The sequence below is a fragment of the Mesocricetus auratus genome, unplaced genomic scaffold (genome assembly GCF_017639785.1).
Source record: "Mesocricetus auratus isolate SY011 unplaced genomic scaffold, BCM_Maur_2.0 Super-Scaffold_100010, whole genome shotgun sequence".
Taxonomy (NCBI): domain Eukaryota; kingdom Metazoa; phylum Chordata; class Mammalia; order Rodentia; family Cricetidae; genus Mesocricetus; species Mesocricetus auratus.
Genome location: NW_024429194.1, coordinates 82672444 through 82688084, shown reverse-complemented (window position 1 = coordinate 82688084; position 15641 = coordinate 82672444). Strand labels below are relative to the sequence as shown.

The 15641-nt window shown below is 49.4% G+C and overlaps 1 protein-coding gene and 1 long non-coding RNA gene across 4 annotated transcripts; one reads left to right on the top strand and one right to left on the bottom strand.

The window, feature by feature from the left end:
* Positions 1-726: 726 nt before the first annotated feature.
* Positions 727-12948, bottom strand: Cenpm (centromere protein M). 3 transcript variants are annotated; one of them, XM_040752721.1, is made up of 6 exons: positions 12805-12947; positions 12340-12419; positions 10045-10137; positions 8258-8337; positions 6520-6611; positions 727-1540 (listed from the first exon to the last, which is right to left on the bottom strand). In XM_040752721.1, the coding sequence occupies exons 1-6, from the start codon at positions 12859-12861 to the stop codon at positions 1400-1402; spliced, it is 543 nt and encodes a 180-aa protein (XP_040608655.1). In that variant the 5' UTR covers positions 12862-12947; the 3' UTR covers positions 727-1399. The 3 variants fall into 3 exon arrangements, with proteins under 3 accessions (XP_040608655.1, XP_040608658.1, XP_040608657.1); XM_040752724.1 differs by lacking the exon at positions 6520-6611 and having other exon boundaries at positions 12805-12948; XM_040752723.1 differs by lacking the exons at positions 12340-12419; positions 12805-12947 and adding an exon at positions 12116-12310.
* A 454-nt stretch (positions 12949-13402) lies between these two features.
* LOC121142583 lies at positions 13403-14010 on the top strand. The gene is made up of 2 exons (XR_005879600.1): positions 13403-13464; positions 13644-14010. It is a non-coding gene; the product is annotated as an uncharacterized LOC121142583 (long non-coding RNA).
* The last annotated feature ends 1631 nt before the right edge of the window (positions 14011-15641 follow it).

Genomic DNA, 15641 nt, shown 5'->3' with positions numbered 1-15641 from the left:
AGAGCCCTACTGGGACCCAAGGGACTGACAGAGTCAGAAAGGTAGTCTAGCTGGGTGTTGTGGTTTGCATCCTTAATCCCAGCACTTGGGAGGTAGAGGCAGGTGGATCTCTGAGTTCAAGGCCAGCCTGGTCTACTGAGTAAGTTTACTATACACATAAACTCTGTTTCAAAAACAAAGAAACAAAACCCCCAAAACACAGAAAAAAACCAAAACAAATAACAACGAAAACCAGACAGGAATGTCTAGCTCTTCATACTAGGGCAGGGCATTGGGCTGTTCTGGAAGGTAGCTACAGCCTGTGACATCCAAGCAGAGGTTGTCCCTGCCAAATATTGATGGAGGCCCTCTATGCTCTCACAGAACCTCCCAGGTCCCCATGTGTTAAGCCCCCTTCTGCAGCACTGGAAACCTTGACTGGTGCTAACCGAACTTCCCCAGCCCAATCTGGCCCTTCTACAAACTTCCCTCTGAGTCTGAGGGGAAGCGTGCAATGGTTCCCAGCTCACCTCTCACACTCTGACCTTGCTGGTGCCATTCCTGATGTGAGATAGTTTTAAGAATCAGCTCGGGGGAAGGCGAGCCAGAGAGATGGCTCAGAGGTTAAGAGCACTGGCTGCTCTTCCAGAGGTCCTGAGTTCAATCCCCAGCAACTATATGATGGCTCACAACCATCTGTAGTGAGATCTCTTCTGGCCCGCAGGGATACATGGAGACAGAACACTATTCACAGTAAATAAATAAGGCTTTAAAAAATGATTGTGACTGTTGTTGAGGCCTTGTTGCAGCTGTGCTGGGCATGATGCTATGTCTGACAGACAGACAGATCTGATCTGACAGACAGACAAGTCGCAGGAGTAATGCAGTCTCAGGCAGCAAGCCACCCGCCATTTCATTCAATCTTCTCAACATGACATGAGTAGAACCATCTCCATTTACATCAGGGAAACAGGGTCCCAGAAGCAACTGCCAGGCTATAAGAGAAGCAGGGACCAGCATGTGTCGTTTCCCTGGGCTCCTGGAAGCCACAATCTGCCCCGTTAATTGCACTGATACCATTTCTTCATTTACAAAGTCAGATACTGGGTGAGATAGAGTTTCAGGTTTGGTTTTCTTTTTTTTTTGTTGTTGTTGTTCCAAAGAAATCTGAGGTGGGTGTACCCTATCAGACAGTTGAAAACTCAGGCCTCTGTGGGGTGGGGTCTCTGTGGGGTGAGCAGGGAAGCAGAGGGCTCCAGGGGTTGGGCTCTCTCTTCACTCCTGCCCAGCTGGGCCTGGTGGAGCAGAGCTCAGTCCTGCAGTGTGCAGGCTGCCTCCAGGGCCTGTCAGGCCCTGACTGGTCTTCACCAACAGTGATTGCTTATGGAGCCGGAGCCAAATGTGGGGAGGGCAGCAGCGCTCACAGCTCCTTGGATGGGGGGCTGTCGGAGCGCCTCAGCAGGGACAGCAGGTTCACCGCTGAGATACCTGGCACGTGACCAGCGCAGATCTGCAGCATGCGTACAAGGCGTTGTGCCATGGTGACTCGAAAGCTTTCCACCTTCAGAGAAGAGAAAAGAGCAGCAGTGAGGGGGTGGCTGGCCCTGTGGCCAGACTCAGTGCAGATGCTGAGGCAAAACTAGGAGCTGAGATGCAGGGGAACCCCAGGATTTTGCCACACCTTACTATAGCTTCCTACCTTGTTTTTCAAACCTAGAGACACCCAGAGAGCCCTGACCAAGAGGAAATAAGGCAGACAAGACTGGTAAGGTCTGGCCAGGTGATAGTGGCTCAAACCTTTAATTCCGGCATGCAGGAGGCAGAGACAGGCAGATCTCTCTGAGTTCAAGGCCGGGCTGGTCCGACAGCCTCCAAAAAATACAGAGAAACCCTGTCTCATAAAACGAAAAACAAAAACAAAACAAAAAAAACCCAACCAAACAACCAAAAAAACTGGTAAGGTTAAGTACACAGTACAGGGTCACAGAGGGGTGACTGCAGAGCTGGGATCTCAACCAAGGCTAGTCCCAGCCACTGACAGGTACCCCAGGAAGACACAGAACAGTAGGTTGGATGGAGGGAGTGGCCCTCGGCACAGACAAGGACATGTCACCCACACCCACATGCCCAGGGCAGCTGGGGGCTAAGGAGCTGTACCGGATCTGGACCAGTGAGTTCTGGGCAAGTAAGAGATGCTTACAATCACCTGCCTTGCTGAAGAGCAATGGAGCTTCAACAAGGGGCCTGGGGGCACTGTCAGCCCGCCACTGACTCTGCCTCATCTCTAAGGCAGCACCATTCTACCAGCTGTCCCTGACTTGTCTTCCTGTCACCTCACATCTGACCGCCAGCACTCTGTTGACTGTCCAGGAAACAATGTCTGTGGACCATCCCACGTCACTCTTCCCTGGATAACACTGAATCCAGGCCATTCAACTCTTCAGGAAAAATTTCTAACCCTTCCTCATTTCTGCCCTCCTCTCTTTTCATCTGCTCTCACAGTCTGAGGAAAGCCATGTGCCTCCTGGGCCCAAACTTCCAGCAACTCCAGTTTTATCTGGAGCAAAGCTACAGTCTTCACTGACTATGACTTAACCCCATCATTACTGACATTTCCCATTACTCTGCTCTCCTGGCATTCAGCGACTCCTGCCCAGGCCTCCCTGGAGGGCCTTCACCACTCCAGGCAGGCTCTAGCCTTCTGTCCTTTCCATCTTCTAGACTGGCACTCTTCTGCCGATAGCGTGATGGCTGTTGCTGAGATACAAGCTCTCATTCCACCCACAAAGCTACGTCGAGGCTCCATCCCTCACACCCCAGTCTCTCCCTCTGCTCTGTCTCCCTCCCTCCCTCCCCCTCCAGAGAGGGTTTCTCTGTGTAGCCTTGGCTGTCCTGGAACTCACTCTGTAGGCCAGGCTGGTCTTGAACTCAGAGATCCACCTGCCTCTGCCTCCCCAGTGCTAAGATTAAGGGTGTGAGTTATCATCTCCCAGCTCTAGTCATTCTTTTTTACATTGCAAACAAGCAAGCACAAGCAGCCTGTCTGTGTTCCTGAGCAGAGTACAGCCAGGGTATGTATGCATGTAATATATATCATATATATATGATAGATAGATATATACACATACATACATACATACATACACCACCGTTTTGTTCTGTGTGGTTGTCTCTAATGCCTACAACGGTGCTTGGCACACAGCGTACACGTGAGCGGTATTCTGAGTCCCCCTCCTCCAAGGTCTCTATCTCCAATCTACTGCTGCTCTAATCTGAGTGCCACAGCTGTCTCCTGCCACACATGCCCCCAGACTATTCTGAAGTTATGACTCTGCCCACGTCACATGGGAAGACACGCTCTGCCAGGCTGCCCATCACCTCACTAATCTCTGAAAAGGCAGGGCCAGTGTTTGCTTTACTTGTGTTCCAAGCACCAGCACAGGCCATGTCGGTAGACGACTTGGGTGAATTGCACACCTCCTAGAGCAGTGCTTCTCAGCCTCCCTAACCCTGAGCCCTTTAATACAGCTCCCCCCACCACAACATTACTTTGTTGCTACTTCATAACTGTCACTTTGCTACTGTTATGAATCATAATGTTAAAAAGAGAGAAACGAATGGTATAATGTAAATATCTGATATGCAGGGTATCTGATAGGTGACCCCACAAAGGGTTAAGAAGTGCTTCCAAGAGTGTTTCCCAGCCTGTAAGAGAGCTAGCAACTCTTGTCACACAAAGGTTCCAACTTGATAAGACAAAAAGTATGCGCTGAGAAGGACAACAACGACACTCGGTGGAGGGGGGAGGGGCAGTGCAGAGCCAGGGCTCTTCATCTGAGGGACCTAGGCGCGTGCTATGGGCAGGTATTTGTACAGCCCTGCTGCCAGCTGGAAACAGACGGCAGCCTCTGCTTTCCTACAGCTGGCCCTATGACTTTTTCTTTCTTTCTTCTTTTTTTTGGTTTGACGAGACAGGGTTTCTCTGTATTGTTTTGGAGGTTGTCAGTCCAGCCTGGCCTCGAACTCACAGAGATCCGCCTGCCTCTGCCTCCCAAGTGCTGGGATTAAAGGCGTGTGCCACCACCGCCCGGCTTTTTCTTTCTTTTTAAAGCTACATTTAGAGAGAAAACACACGTATGCATACCCATGCATGAAGGTATGAGGTCAGTGTGCGAGGAATCATTCTCTCCTTACATGTGGGGCGCAGGGACAGCACTCAGGCTGACAGAAGTACCTTCACCTGCTGAGTTACATCACTGCTCCATTAGTCTAGGCCTCAAGCGTGGAAACTCAACGGCTGGCGTGGCCTACCACCCCATGGCCACACAGGGAACTGCAGCAGTGCCTGTCACAGCGTTAGCAGGCACCACAGTGGCTGTGGAGTCGTGAAGCAGACGATCTCAGTAACAGATCTTACTGACTCTTCAGTAAGGTGACTTGCTCAAAGTCACATGGTCAGGGGGCCAGGATGGGGAACCAGCTGCACACTAAGCAGCTGGCCCTAACTTGCTGTGTGACTGAGCAAGGTGACTCTTTTTGGAGGGTTTCCTCAGAGGCTTGCTATGAGGAAAGCCAGAAGGGTGAGACACTTCAGGTATGCCAGGGGGGCACAGGGTGTTGTCACCTATGAGAGCAGAGTCCGGATCTAGTCAAGGATTCTGAAAACAAATGTCAGTAAGAGAGACTGATGTGCAATGAACGCACACATACCCCCATCAATGGTCTGGTCTAGGGGTGATCTCGGGGGCTGTTTGGCAGCCAGAACACAGTGGTGATGAGGCTTGCCCTCACATGTAAATGACAGCTTCAGAGCCTCTCTGTGTATGAGTGCTCTGTCTGCACATATGTCTGTGCACCGTGTGTGCCTGGTGCCCGAGAAGGCCAAGGGTATGAGAACTGGGTTAAGGACAGTTGTGAGCTATTATGTAGGTGCTGAGAACCAAACTCAGGTCCTCTGCAAGAATGGCGAACACTCTTACCCAATAAGCTAGTGCCCCGGCCCCGGCAGGCTGTCTGTTGCTAACTGACACTCTTGGCTAATTCAGGAGCTCAAGTCCAGCTAGGTTAGCATGGTGCTGTGGCGCAGGGGCAAGTTCTACTTCTCATCCAAGTTCATAGAGTACCTGAATTCTGCTGTCACAGGCACAGTCCACAGACCACATAACAGGAAACCCTTGGCACAGGATTTGTGGGATTTTGTCCTGACTTGGCTCTTATGGAGTCACTACGCCTTAGGGAAGAGGTGCCAGACCCAGGACACGAGTGTTCAAACGAACCTGGAAACTAACAAAAAAATCCCTAGTTCAACTGAGCAGGTCAAGTGAGGGGGTGGGGCAGCCTGGGCCCGAGAACCTTCAGTAATTCTCCCCGGGAGCATACATGAACTCCACATATCAATGCTGGCTCAGTGGGTGAGTGTGCTCACTATACAAGCATGCGTGCCAGGAACTCTAGAGCTGTGGGGGAAAGGGAGACAGAGGCAGGAGGATTGCTGGGGCTAGACAGGCACCAGCCTAGCTCTAGATTCAGCTAAGGACCTGCCCAAGGGAATCAGGCAGAGCGTGATAGAGAAGGACACCTGACATCCTTCTCTGACATCACAGGCACATGATCCCCCACACGTGCACACAACACAGGACAAAATAAAGAGAAAGAAGATGCATACCTGCTTTGCTATGGCCAGACAGGGCTCACCTACAGAAGCTAGTCCATCTAACAAACACCCCTAGTACTTGCGGTGGGTTCTGCCCTGTGACACTACAGACAAGGTCTGCAGCCCAAGGAGATTAGGGTGACACTGGCCACTGTGACCGCCAGAAAGACCTGAGGATGCACTGGTCAATTAGACAGAAAGGACAGTTTTTGGAAGTCAATTTCTTGTACTTCCTGTTTACTCAGTTAATATTACTTCCTTCTCGGTTCACTGAGGAAGACTAGACAGTTATAGTTTTCATTGTTTACCAGACTCAGAAAAGAAACTCACTAAAGATATGTAAAGTGTGAAAGGTTAAGAGACATCAAAAGATAATTTGATAATGCAAATTCGATAGAAAGTAAATTAGGTACAAGACTTTGAACTCACCAAGATAGGATAGATATTGGAGTATTTTCTCTGAATTTGTCAAATGCAATGGACTAGACATTGCTGATGTACTTATTGCCTGTACATACTGTATATAGTTATTGTACTTAGTGTATGTAGTTTTTCTTATATTAGCTGTAACTTTTTATTTTTATAAAAAAAAGTGGATATGTGGTGATATTTTGTTTGTACAAGTAAAGCGAGTCTGAAGACACAAGGACACCTCATATCATAAGTACTTATCCCCCAGTAGGAGAGTGCAATATTAATAGGAACTTTGAAATATGCAGGCAGGACTTAAAAGCTAAGCCTTAACCAGAATTACCTGCCTCCCTCCATACCCACCTCACCTGGATACTTGGTGATCCTTCAGCGTGCAATCGATACGTTCACTGTGTTCTCACTGCCCTCTCCTTGTACTGAATTATAATACTGGCCACAACGACCAGGGTTCTCACCTCTAAGTCGCAGAAGAGCAAAGGGCTTCGGTAGGTGTGGGCCAGTTTTATAACTGTGTTCTGGTGAACGCTGCAGTGGCTCTCCCGTCCAGCTGCAAAGAAGCCAGGTACACTTCAGACTACATCCACCAGAGATCCCCTGCCTCCGCCTCCACCTCCCAAGTGCTGGGATTAAGGCATGCACCACCATGCCTGGCTACTCCTTTCTGAGCAGTCAAGACCATCACATTAGACTACATGGCTGGAAAGCTTCATGTGCTCTAGGGATAATGGAGTTTCTTCACTTTGGGTTTTTTTGTTGTTGTTTCTCTGTGTAACAGTCGTGACTGTCCTGGAACTCACTTTGTAGACCAGGCTGGCCTTGAACTCACAGAGATCCACCTGCCTCTGCGTGCTGGGATTAAAGGCGTGCGCCACCACTGCCTGGCTGAGTTTCTGCACTTTTGAAATAAGGATAAGAGCACCCACTACACAGAGCTTCAGTCAGTGAGCTGATACAGAGGAACCCTAGACACTCACCTGTTTACCAGTATTCACCACCATCATCAGCATCAGGGAGAGACCCCCCCCCCTCTAGGAACTTACTGTGATCAGACAGTCACTGACCCTGAGCAGAGTGTTTCAGAGTTCCCAAAGGAGTTAGCAAGACAGAGAAGAGAAACAGTACCTGACAGGAGTCCCACAGAAATCACTCAGAGGACAGTCTTGACGCTAGGCATGGTGGCACACAGAGTTTGAGGATAGCCTGTGTTACATATTGAGTCCCTGTCTCAAAATGAAACACAGCAAAAACCCAAACAAAAGAAGGTGAAGGCCCAGGGCTATAAAGCCTGGCTCTCTACTGTTGAGAGATAGGGCCCTGGGCAAGCCAGGTAACTTATGCCCAGTTTCCTGAGCTGTAAATCTGAGTTAATGCCTACCTCAAAGACTATGGCAATAAAATCCCAGAGTGTCTGGTGCACAGTGAGAGCCAGCGACGACCAGTGACACTGCCTCATCTCAGGGCCAGCAGGGTCTTTTCCAGAGAACTGCAGCTGACCCAAAGAATGAGAGGGAAGGAGTGGAGACCGACACAAAGGCAGAGGCCAATCGGAAAATCCTTGAGACATGATCTCCCCGGGTTGTCAAGCTGGCATTGAGCTTCAGTAATTCCCCTACATGCCGTCCTTAACCCTTGGATCTTGTAACTTAGCATCATCCAGTGTGCTGAGACTGTAGGTGTGTGCCACTTCCAGGGCTACTTTGTATCTGTAGAGGAACTCCAAGCAAGAGCAGGAGTAGCTACTGGGATCAAGTTAGAAACAGTGACTGGTTTAGTGGCCCAGGTCTTTAATCCCAGCACTCAGAGGCAAAGGCAGATGGACTTCTGTGAGTTTGAGGCTAGCCTCATCTACACAGTGAGTTCCAGAACAGCCACGGATACACAGTGAGACCCTGTCTCAAAACAAAAGTACATTCTTAAATGGAGGCTGGAGAGATGGCTCAGTAGTTAAGGGCACTGACTGTTCTTCCAGAGGACCCGGGTTCAACTCCCAGCACTCATGGTGGCTCACAACCATCTATAACTGAAACTCCAGTTCTAGAAGATCCCATAGATCCCATGCCCTCTTCTGACCTCCTCAGGCAAAAGAAAAATAAAACAAGTCAGTAGTTGGGTAAGGAGACCTCTACAGGCCGCCTCAACAAGGGTCCCAACTGCTAGCTGGGGTGGGGCGCAGAGGAAAGGGGTCACACTCACCCCCTGTGGCGAGGAAACACACTTTCCCCAGGAAGAAGCTGCTGTCCACGTGGCTCAGACACTCCTCCACGTTCCGGAGGCTGCGATACAAGGCCAAGTGAGAAAACAGAAGACAGAATTTCACAACACAGCCCTGCCAGCCTGGTCTACACATCAAGTTCCAGGACATTCAGGGACACTTAGAGAAATCCTGTCTCAACAACAACAATACCCGCCCCCATGTTGTTTTTATTTGTTTGAGTTAGGATGTTTGTTAGCATCCAGGCAAGTGCAAACCTGGCCCTACCCCTTGGGAACCGGGGGCAGTTTCCGGCTTTGTACACAGTTGCAAGGGCCTGTAAGACGCGGCTCCACTCACTTCGGCTCTCCTTGCTGCCACTTCTCTGAAGAGGCAGATAGGTCTCTGTCTCTCTCCTCTTTCTTTCCCTTCCCCCAATAAACTTTGCACACAAGTCCTGCCTGACTGCATATTTGTCTCTCACGGCCATGTGACCCACCAAAGGTCCCACCTCACACCATATTCATAACAATGTCTCTGCGTAGCTCAAGCTGGCCTGTCTCCTGATCATCCTGCCTCAGCATTCTGAGTGCTGGGACTATGACATACACCATTATGCCTAGCTAAATCTGGGTGATTTTTTTTATTTATTCATCATGTGTGTACACACATCCATTGAATGTGTCATGAGGTACTTTTGTGGGTCAGAGGACCATATTGAGTCCTGGGGTTAAACACAGGTTTAAGCTAAGCCATCTTGCTGCCTACCTTCCCCCTTTTGAGTCAAGATCTCATGTAGTTCAGGCTGTCCTGAAGACGACCTTGAACTTCTGATCTTCCTGTCTCCATATTTCAAATGCCATATCCCCCATGTTTTATTTTAAACTATGTGTTGACTGGTGCTTGCATGAGTTTAGGTGTATGCATGAGTGCTGGTGTCTGTGGAGACCACAGGTATTGGATTCCCCAGAGCTGGAGTTATAGTAGATTTTGAGTCTCCCGCTTTGGGTGCTTGGAACCAAACTTTTTTTTTTATGAGACAGGGTTTCTCTGTATTGTTTTGGAGGTTGTCGGTCCAGCCCAGCCTCGGACTCACAGAGATCAGCCTGCCTCTGCCTCCCGAGTGCTGGGATTAAAGACAGGGAACCAAACTTTTACAACCACTGAGCCGTGTGTGTGTGTGTGTGTGTGTGTGTGTGTGTGTGTGTGTGTGTGCACGTACATGCACGCATGAACTCTTCAGAGGAAACTGGTGCCAACAGTTGGGGGTGCAAATACAGTGGTGTGTTTAAACACCTGTGTCTTTCTCAAATACTGTCCTATATACTATCCAACTTCTGACTGCTGTAGTTTTGACATGGCTTAGTGCTAAGAGGTCATGTGCTGAAATTTAGCCCCCAGTGTGGGAAACCTCAGCAGAGCACTGGCCCACAGTGCTACAAACAAGATAAATAAAACAAGGGCTGGGCTGGAGAGACAGCTCAAAGGTTAAGCACACTGACTGTTCTTCCAGAGGACCCGAGTTTGCATTCCAGAACAACCCCCCCAATAGCTCAACTGTTTGCAACTGCAAGTGCAGGGGGTACCATGCTCTCTTTTGGCCCCCTTACGCACTAGGCATGCGTGTGCTAAGTGAACAGGCCACACGGTCATGGTTTTGTCTTTCAAAGCCTGCAGTCCTCCCTCCTTACCCTGGACAGCCTCTCACTGCCTCCTGCTTTCCTATTGTACAGTAACTGTCCCAGCACAGGTCCAACTAGGTCCTCCAGAGTCCCATCCTGCCTCTCACCTGTATTGGCTGTGAAGGTTAATTACAAACACAATCAGGTCAATTCGGGGCCGGTTCACATTGGAGGGCAAAGGCAGGGAGTTGGCCAAGTGGCTGAAAAACAAGAAAGTGTAGGACTAAGACACACATACCCACGTCACAGCGACTGTCACATACTGTCCTTTAGGGGAAAGGAGCTGCCTCAGAGGGAGCCCAGCACTACCCAGTTGGTGGGACACAGCCAGCTCTACCCAGACCTCTCTAGGAGGGGTGCTTGCTGAGATGGCTAAGGGATAAGACTGAATCCCTTTGGTATGAGGTAGATGCAGGCTTGACCCAGGTTTGTCATTTGCTAGCTATAAGTTGCCAAACACCCAACCTGAAGGCCTTTCTTGAATTCTCTGCCCATTCTTTGTATACATCAAACTCTCTTTCTCTCTCTCTCTGAGACAGGGTCTCATTATGTAGTTGTCATGGAACTTGTTACATAGACTAGGTTGGCCTTGGCCTTGAACTCAGAGATCCTCTTGCCTCTGTCTCCCAAGCTCTGGGATTAAAGGCCAGCACTAACATGCCTGGTCCATCACACTCTCTCTTAGATTATAATTCAATAACTACAAAAAGTATAACATTTATTTTTAAAATTGTCATAGTTTTTTCCTAAGACGTGGTCTTACGTAGCCCAGGTGTGGCATCTAACTTTCTATGTAGTAGAGGCTAACCTTTGAACCCTGATCCTTTTTGCCTCTATTCCAGGTGCTGGGATTAGTTCTGTGCTATTATGCCCCGAATCTCCCTCTTCTGGCTTCTTTGGTAGCTGGGATTACAAACTCACTGTTCAAGGGCAAATGAATTTCTAAAAATTCTTTTCTCAGGCCTGGAGACGTGGCTCAGTGGTTAAGGACAAACACTGACTGCTCTTCCAGAGGACCCGGGTTCAATTCCCAGTGTCCCCATGGCAGCTCACAACTGCCTATTACTCCAAGATTTCACACCCTCACACAGACATATATGAAGGCAAAACACCGATACAACATAAAATAAAGATAAAAATAAATCCTTTTCTATCTGAGTCATAGGATTGGTCTGGTGTTAATGTGTTTCATATTCTCAAGCCTGGCAAGGTTAGAAAAGGGAAGACACAGTAATTACTGTTCCTCCGAAACTGGGGGCACTAAGGACTTCTCAGGATTTTGTTGCAGGTACACCACACACCAGGACCTTTTTTTTTTTTTTTTTTTTTTACAACCAGTGAAGCTTTAATTCATCCCCGTAGACTAGCTCACCTTCACTTCACCATGCCACCCTCAGGAATCCCTGCTTTATGATTCTACTACATTTTTCGGATCATGAATTAACCAGAGTAACTCAACAGTTATTAACTGAGCTACTCTGTGTTAGTTACTGCATAGAGCTTTGGGGGCTCGCCCATGAACGAGAGTCAAAAATCTTTATCCTTAGGGACCGATGTGGTGTGGTGTGGTGTGGTGTGGTGTGGTGGTGGTGGTGGTGGTGTTGTGTGTGTGTGTGTGTGTGTGTGTTTGGGGGAAAGACCAGAAAAAAGTGAACAGGCGGGGAGGTGACTTCTTTGTGTTTTGGGTTGTTGAGACAGGGTCTTAAGGAACCTAGGCTGGCCTGAAACTGGATATCACCCTCTCATGTTGGGCTCTAAATAGTGTTTATTTTCCACTCTCCAGGGGTTTTGGTCACCCTCTGGAGAGTGTTCTGTCTGCATGTATCCCTGTCGGCCAGAAGAGGGCACCAGATCTCATTACAGATGGTTGTGAGCCACTATGTAGTTGCTGTAAGAACCAGTGTTCTTAACCACTGAGCCATCTCTCCAGCCCCATATTTTTGTTACCTTGACACAATCTAAGGTGACCTGGGAGTCTCAATGAGGATATCCTCTCTTTTTAGTTTCTTAATTGGGCCGAGGAAGGCAGATGGGCAAGCATTCCCTCCTGCCTTTTGACGGTGAACGTCATGTGACGGACTCCTCACAGGTGAGCATGTCTTTTCTCCCCTAAGTTGCTTTTGCCGGAGTTATTTTATCTTTTGTCGCAGCAAAAGGAAACGAAACCAAGACACATACCTCGGCTTTGTTTTTAGGCGCTGACGACCATACCCAGAACTTAGACGAGTAGGTGGGTTTCGGGCGTTAAATGTGTGACTCGTGAACATTTGCAGAGACTTGCCAAGGAGTCAGCTCCGCAAGGGTGGGCAGGACCGGGGGCGGGGGCAGTTGGGAGGAGTTGGGCTCCCTTCCCTTCCCCTCAGGCCAGCTCAGAGAGTTCAGGCCACACCTCAGCAACTTACACCCTCAGCTCAGACGCACACTGTTCCTGGAGCATCGACTCCGCCAGCTTCTGCAGCAGCGCATCCTGCGTGCCCACCAGCTGCGGAGGGAGAGAGCCAGACAGATGCAGATGCGAGCAGGGCGGCGCCTCTGGAGGGCCCGGCACTTTGGATCCCTCCTGGGGGTACACACCCAGCCAGAGGCGGCTCGGAGAGCTCCATGTCCCGAGAAGGGGACCCCGAGGAGCCACACTCGGTCCGACTCTCTCAGAGAGCGGGAAACCCTAGATCGAACTGGGACGCCCACTCCAGCGTGTTGCAGAGCCAGCCGCACGCCTATTGGTGGAGCGGCACTCGGGCCGCCGCTCCGATTGGTTCAGAGTAGTACGCCCGCCCACCCCGCCGCCGTCCGAGCGTGCTGTGGCTGAGGAAGCACACAGGCCTGGGCTTGCGGGAAACCGGCCCGGGGGCGCCGCCCGCACCTACCAAGACGGTGGCCCTGTTCAGGTCAGGCAGCTTGTCCATAGGCCTCAGCACCGACATCTCAGAGGCAGCCGAGCCACCCAGCTCAGCGCGCCGACCCTTCAAACCGCCCGGGGCCCGCCTCCTGGGGGCGGGGCGGGGCTTGCACGTCTGGGCGGGGCTTCCTGCCAGCCCGCGCTCTTAAAGAAACCGCTACCTCTTTGCCTGCCCTTCCCCCAAAGATTCCTTTTATTTTTAATTTTATGCATATGTGTGTGTGCGCGCCAGAGTTCACGTGAGTAGTGGTGGCTGCAGAATCCAAAGAGGGAGCTGGAGTCCCATTGGATTTACAAGCGGTTCTGAGCCACCTGAAAAGGGAACTCAGGTCGCAAGGACGGTGTGTGTTCTTTTAACTGCTGAGCCATCTCTCCATCCCTTACCTTTCTCCTCTTAAAAAAAAAAGATTTATTTCATTATAAAGTTTTCAATTTAATTTAATTTTTTTATGGCTCTGATTGTTTTGTTTACATATGTTTGTGTGTACCACGTGCACTGTGCCCGGAAGAGGGCATCGGATACCTTGAATTTACAGATTGTTGTGAGCTGCCATGTGGGTGTTCCGAATCCAACCTGGGTCTTCTGGAAGAACAGCCGGTGCTCTTAATGGTTGAGCCATCTCTCCAGGTAACTACGGCTCAGGTCTGAATTCCCACCTGCCTATTGCTTAGGGCGTGAATTCTCCCGACCCTGGTCCTGTAGCCCCTCCCCTTCCCCACCTAGAGTGGAAGTTCCAAATGTATGATTTTTTTTGTTTAAGTTCCTAAACTTTAACTTCTCTCCTTAGTCTGTATCTGTCTTAGCAGATTTCCACTTGGCTGACAGACACCGTCCAGGAATCAGCCGTGGACTACAAACTGTTCCAGTTGGCTTTGAGCCCTGGGCTTGATGAAACTGTGGCGTGGACTAGTCCAGCAGATACAATTGCTCCCCTCTCTACAGCTGGGTCAGTGAGCCAGATGCTTCTGATGAATGCCCATTGCCTGAAGCCCCTTCCGGCCTTTGATTTCAGCGGGAAGTAGTTACAGAAGAGAGTACATTACACCTGATCCTCTACAGACGGCTGGAATATTAAGTTAATAGGAAACTCCTTGGCATAGGAGACAAAATGGCTACCTATAATGCCTTTTGGAGTACAAGGGAAGGTACCTATTAAAACCAAACAGATCCAAACTTATCGACAGACAAATTAATTAGCTGAAATAGTTCTACAATATGATAGGGCACTCGGTCTGCTTTATGCAGGACAAGAAGGTTATTTGGTTTTTTTGAGACAGGTTTTCTCTGTGGCTTTAGAGCCTGTCCTGGAACTAGCTCTTGTAGACCAGGATGACCTCGAACTCACAGAGATCCGCCTGCCTCTGCCTCCCAAGTGCTGGGATTAAAGGCGTGCGCCACCACCGCCTGGCAAGAAAAATTCTTGTTTCTATGCAAACCACTTGAAAACCATTAAAGAAAATTGCCAACTATTAGAGCTACTAACAGTGGAGAAAGGTGGCCTTTGCCTCTTCCTCAAGAAGGAATGTTGCTTCTATGTCAACCAATCAGTTATAATAAAAGACAAAATCTGACAACTCCAGACAGATCTCGAAGAATACTCTAGCCAGTGGATTGTTAACAGTCCAATGTGGCATTGGAGTTTACCTTTTTTTTTTTTTTTCAAGATAAGCTTTCTCTGTGTAGTCCTACCTGTCCTGGAGCTCGATCTGTAGACTAGGTTGGCCTTGAACTCACAGAGATCTGCCTGCCTCTGCCTCCCGAGTGCTGGGATTAAAGGCGTGCGCCACCACCACCCGGCTGACCTTACTTTTTTTTAAAGAAAAGTTCTCACCCTGATAGTGGTGGTGCTTTCCTTTAGTTCCAGTACTTCAGAGGCAGAGGCAGGTGGATCTCTGTGAGTTCGAGGCCAGCCTGGTCTACAAAGTGAGTTCTAGGATAGCCAAGGCAGTTGTACAGAGAACCCTGTCTCAAAAAAGAAACAAATGTCCTGCTCTGGATGAAATGACAGACTATGGATACCCCCCATGGAGGGCCTCACCCTCCCTGGGGAAAGGAGTGGAGATTGGGGAAGGGGGGTTGGGAGGGTTGATGGAAAGGAATGGGAGGAGGGGAGGGAAAGGGAGAGGGAGCTGGGATTGACATGTGAAGCAACCTTGTTTCTAATTTAAATTTAAAAGTAAAGAAATAAAAAACAAAACAACAACAAACAAAGAAAAGTTCTCACTCTCTATACTCCAGACGCCTTAATTCACTATGTAGTCAGGCTGACCTCTGCCTCCTGAATGCTGGAATTACAGGTGTGCAGCTCTTTGATCTTGGTTCTTACTTAGGATCCACATCCAGTGAGTTAGAAAACTTTGTGTTTGTTCTACTTTGTCCCCCCTTTGGTTTCCCGAGACAGAATCTCTCTGTGTAACCCTGGCTGTCCTGGAACTCACTTTATAGACCAGGATGGCCTCGAACTCACGGAGATCCGCCTGCCTCTGCCTCCTGACTGCTGGGATTAAAGGTTTGCACCACCATGCCCAGCTCTGCTCTACTTTAAGGATACATCCCATCACTTCAGTACCAGCTAGGACTGCCGCTGTCATCTGCCACCTGGACCTTGTCACCAGCTCTGTTCTCTCACTAAGGTTCCCAGGGCAGCCAGCTATTCTCCCCATAGCATCTGGGTCCTTTTGAGACAGAAGTTAGAACATGAAACTTCCTTGATCCTAACTAGCCTATGAGTCCCCTTCAGTGTGCTGCAAACTCCTGGCATGATCCCCAGGTGTCCAGGCTCCCTTCCCTGAGCTCATTCATCT

Coding starts and splice junctions, on each gene's coding strand:
- Cenpm (XM_040752721.1), bottom strand. CDS start 12,861: ATGTCGGTGCTGAGGCCTATGGACAAGCTGCCTGACCTGAACAGGGCC. Junction 10,138..12,339: donor TGTGCGTCTGAGCTGAGGGT/GTAAGTTGCTGA, acceptor CTTGTTTTTCAG/CCACTTGGCCAACTCCCTGC. Junction 1,541..6,519: donor TGCTCTTCTGCGACTTAGAG/GTGAGAACCCTG, acceptor TCTTCTCTGAAG/GTGGAAAGCTTTCGAGTCAC.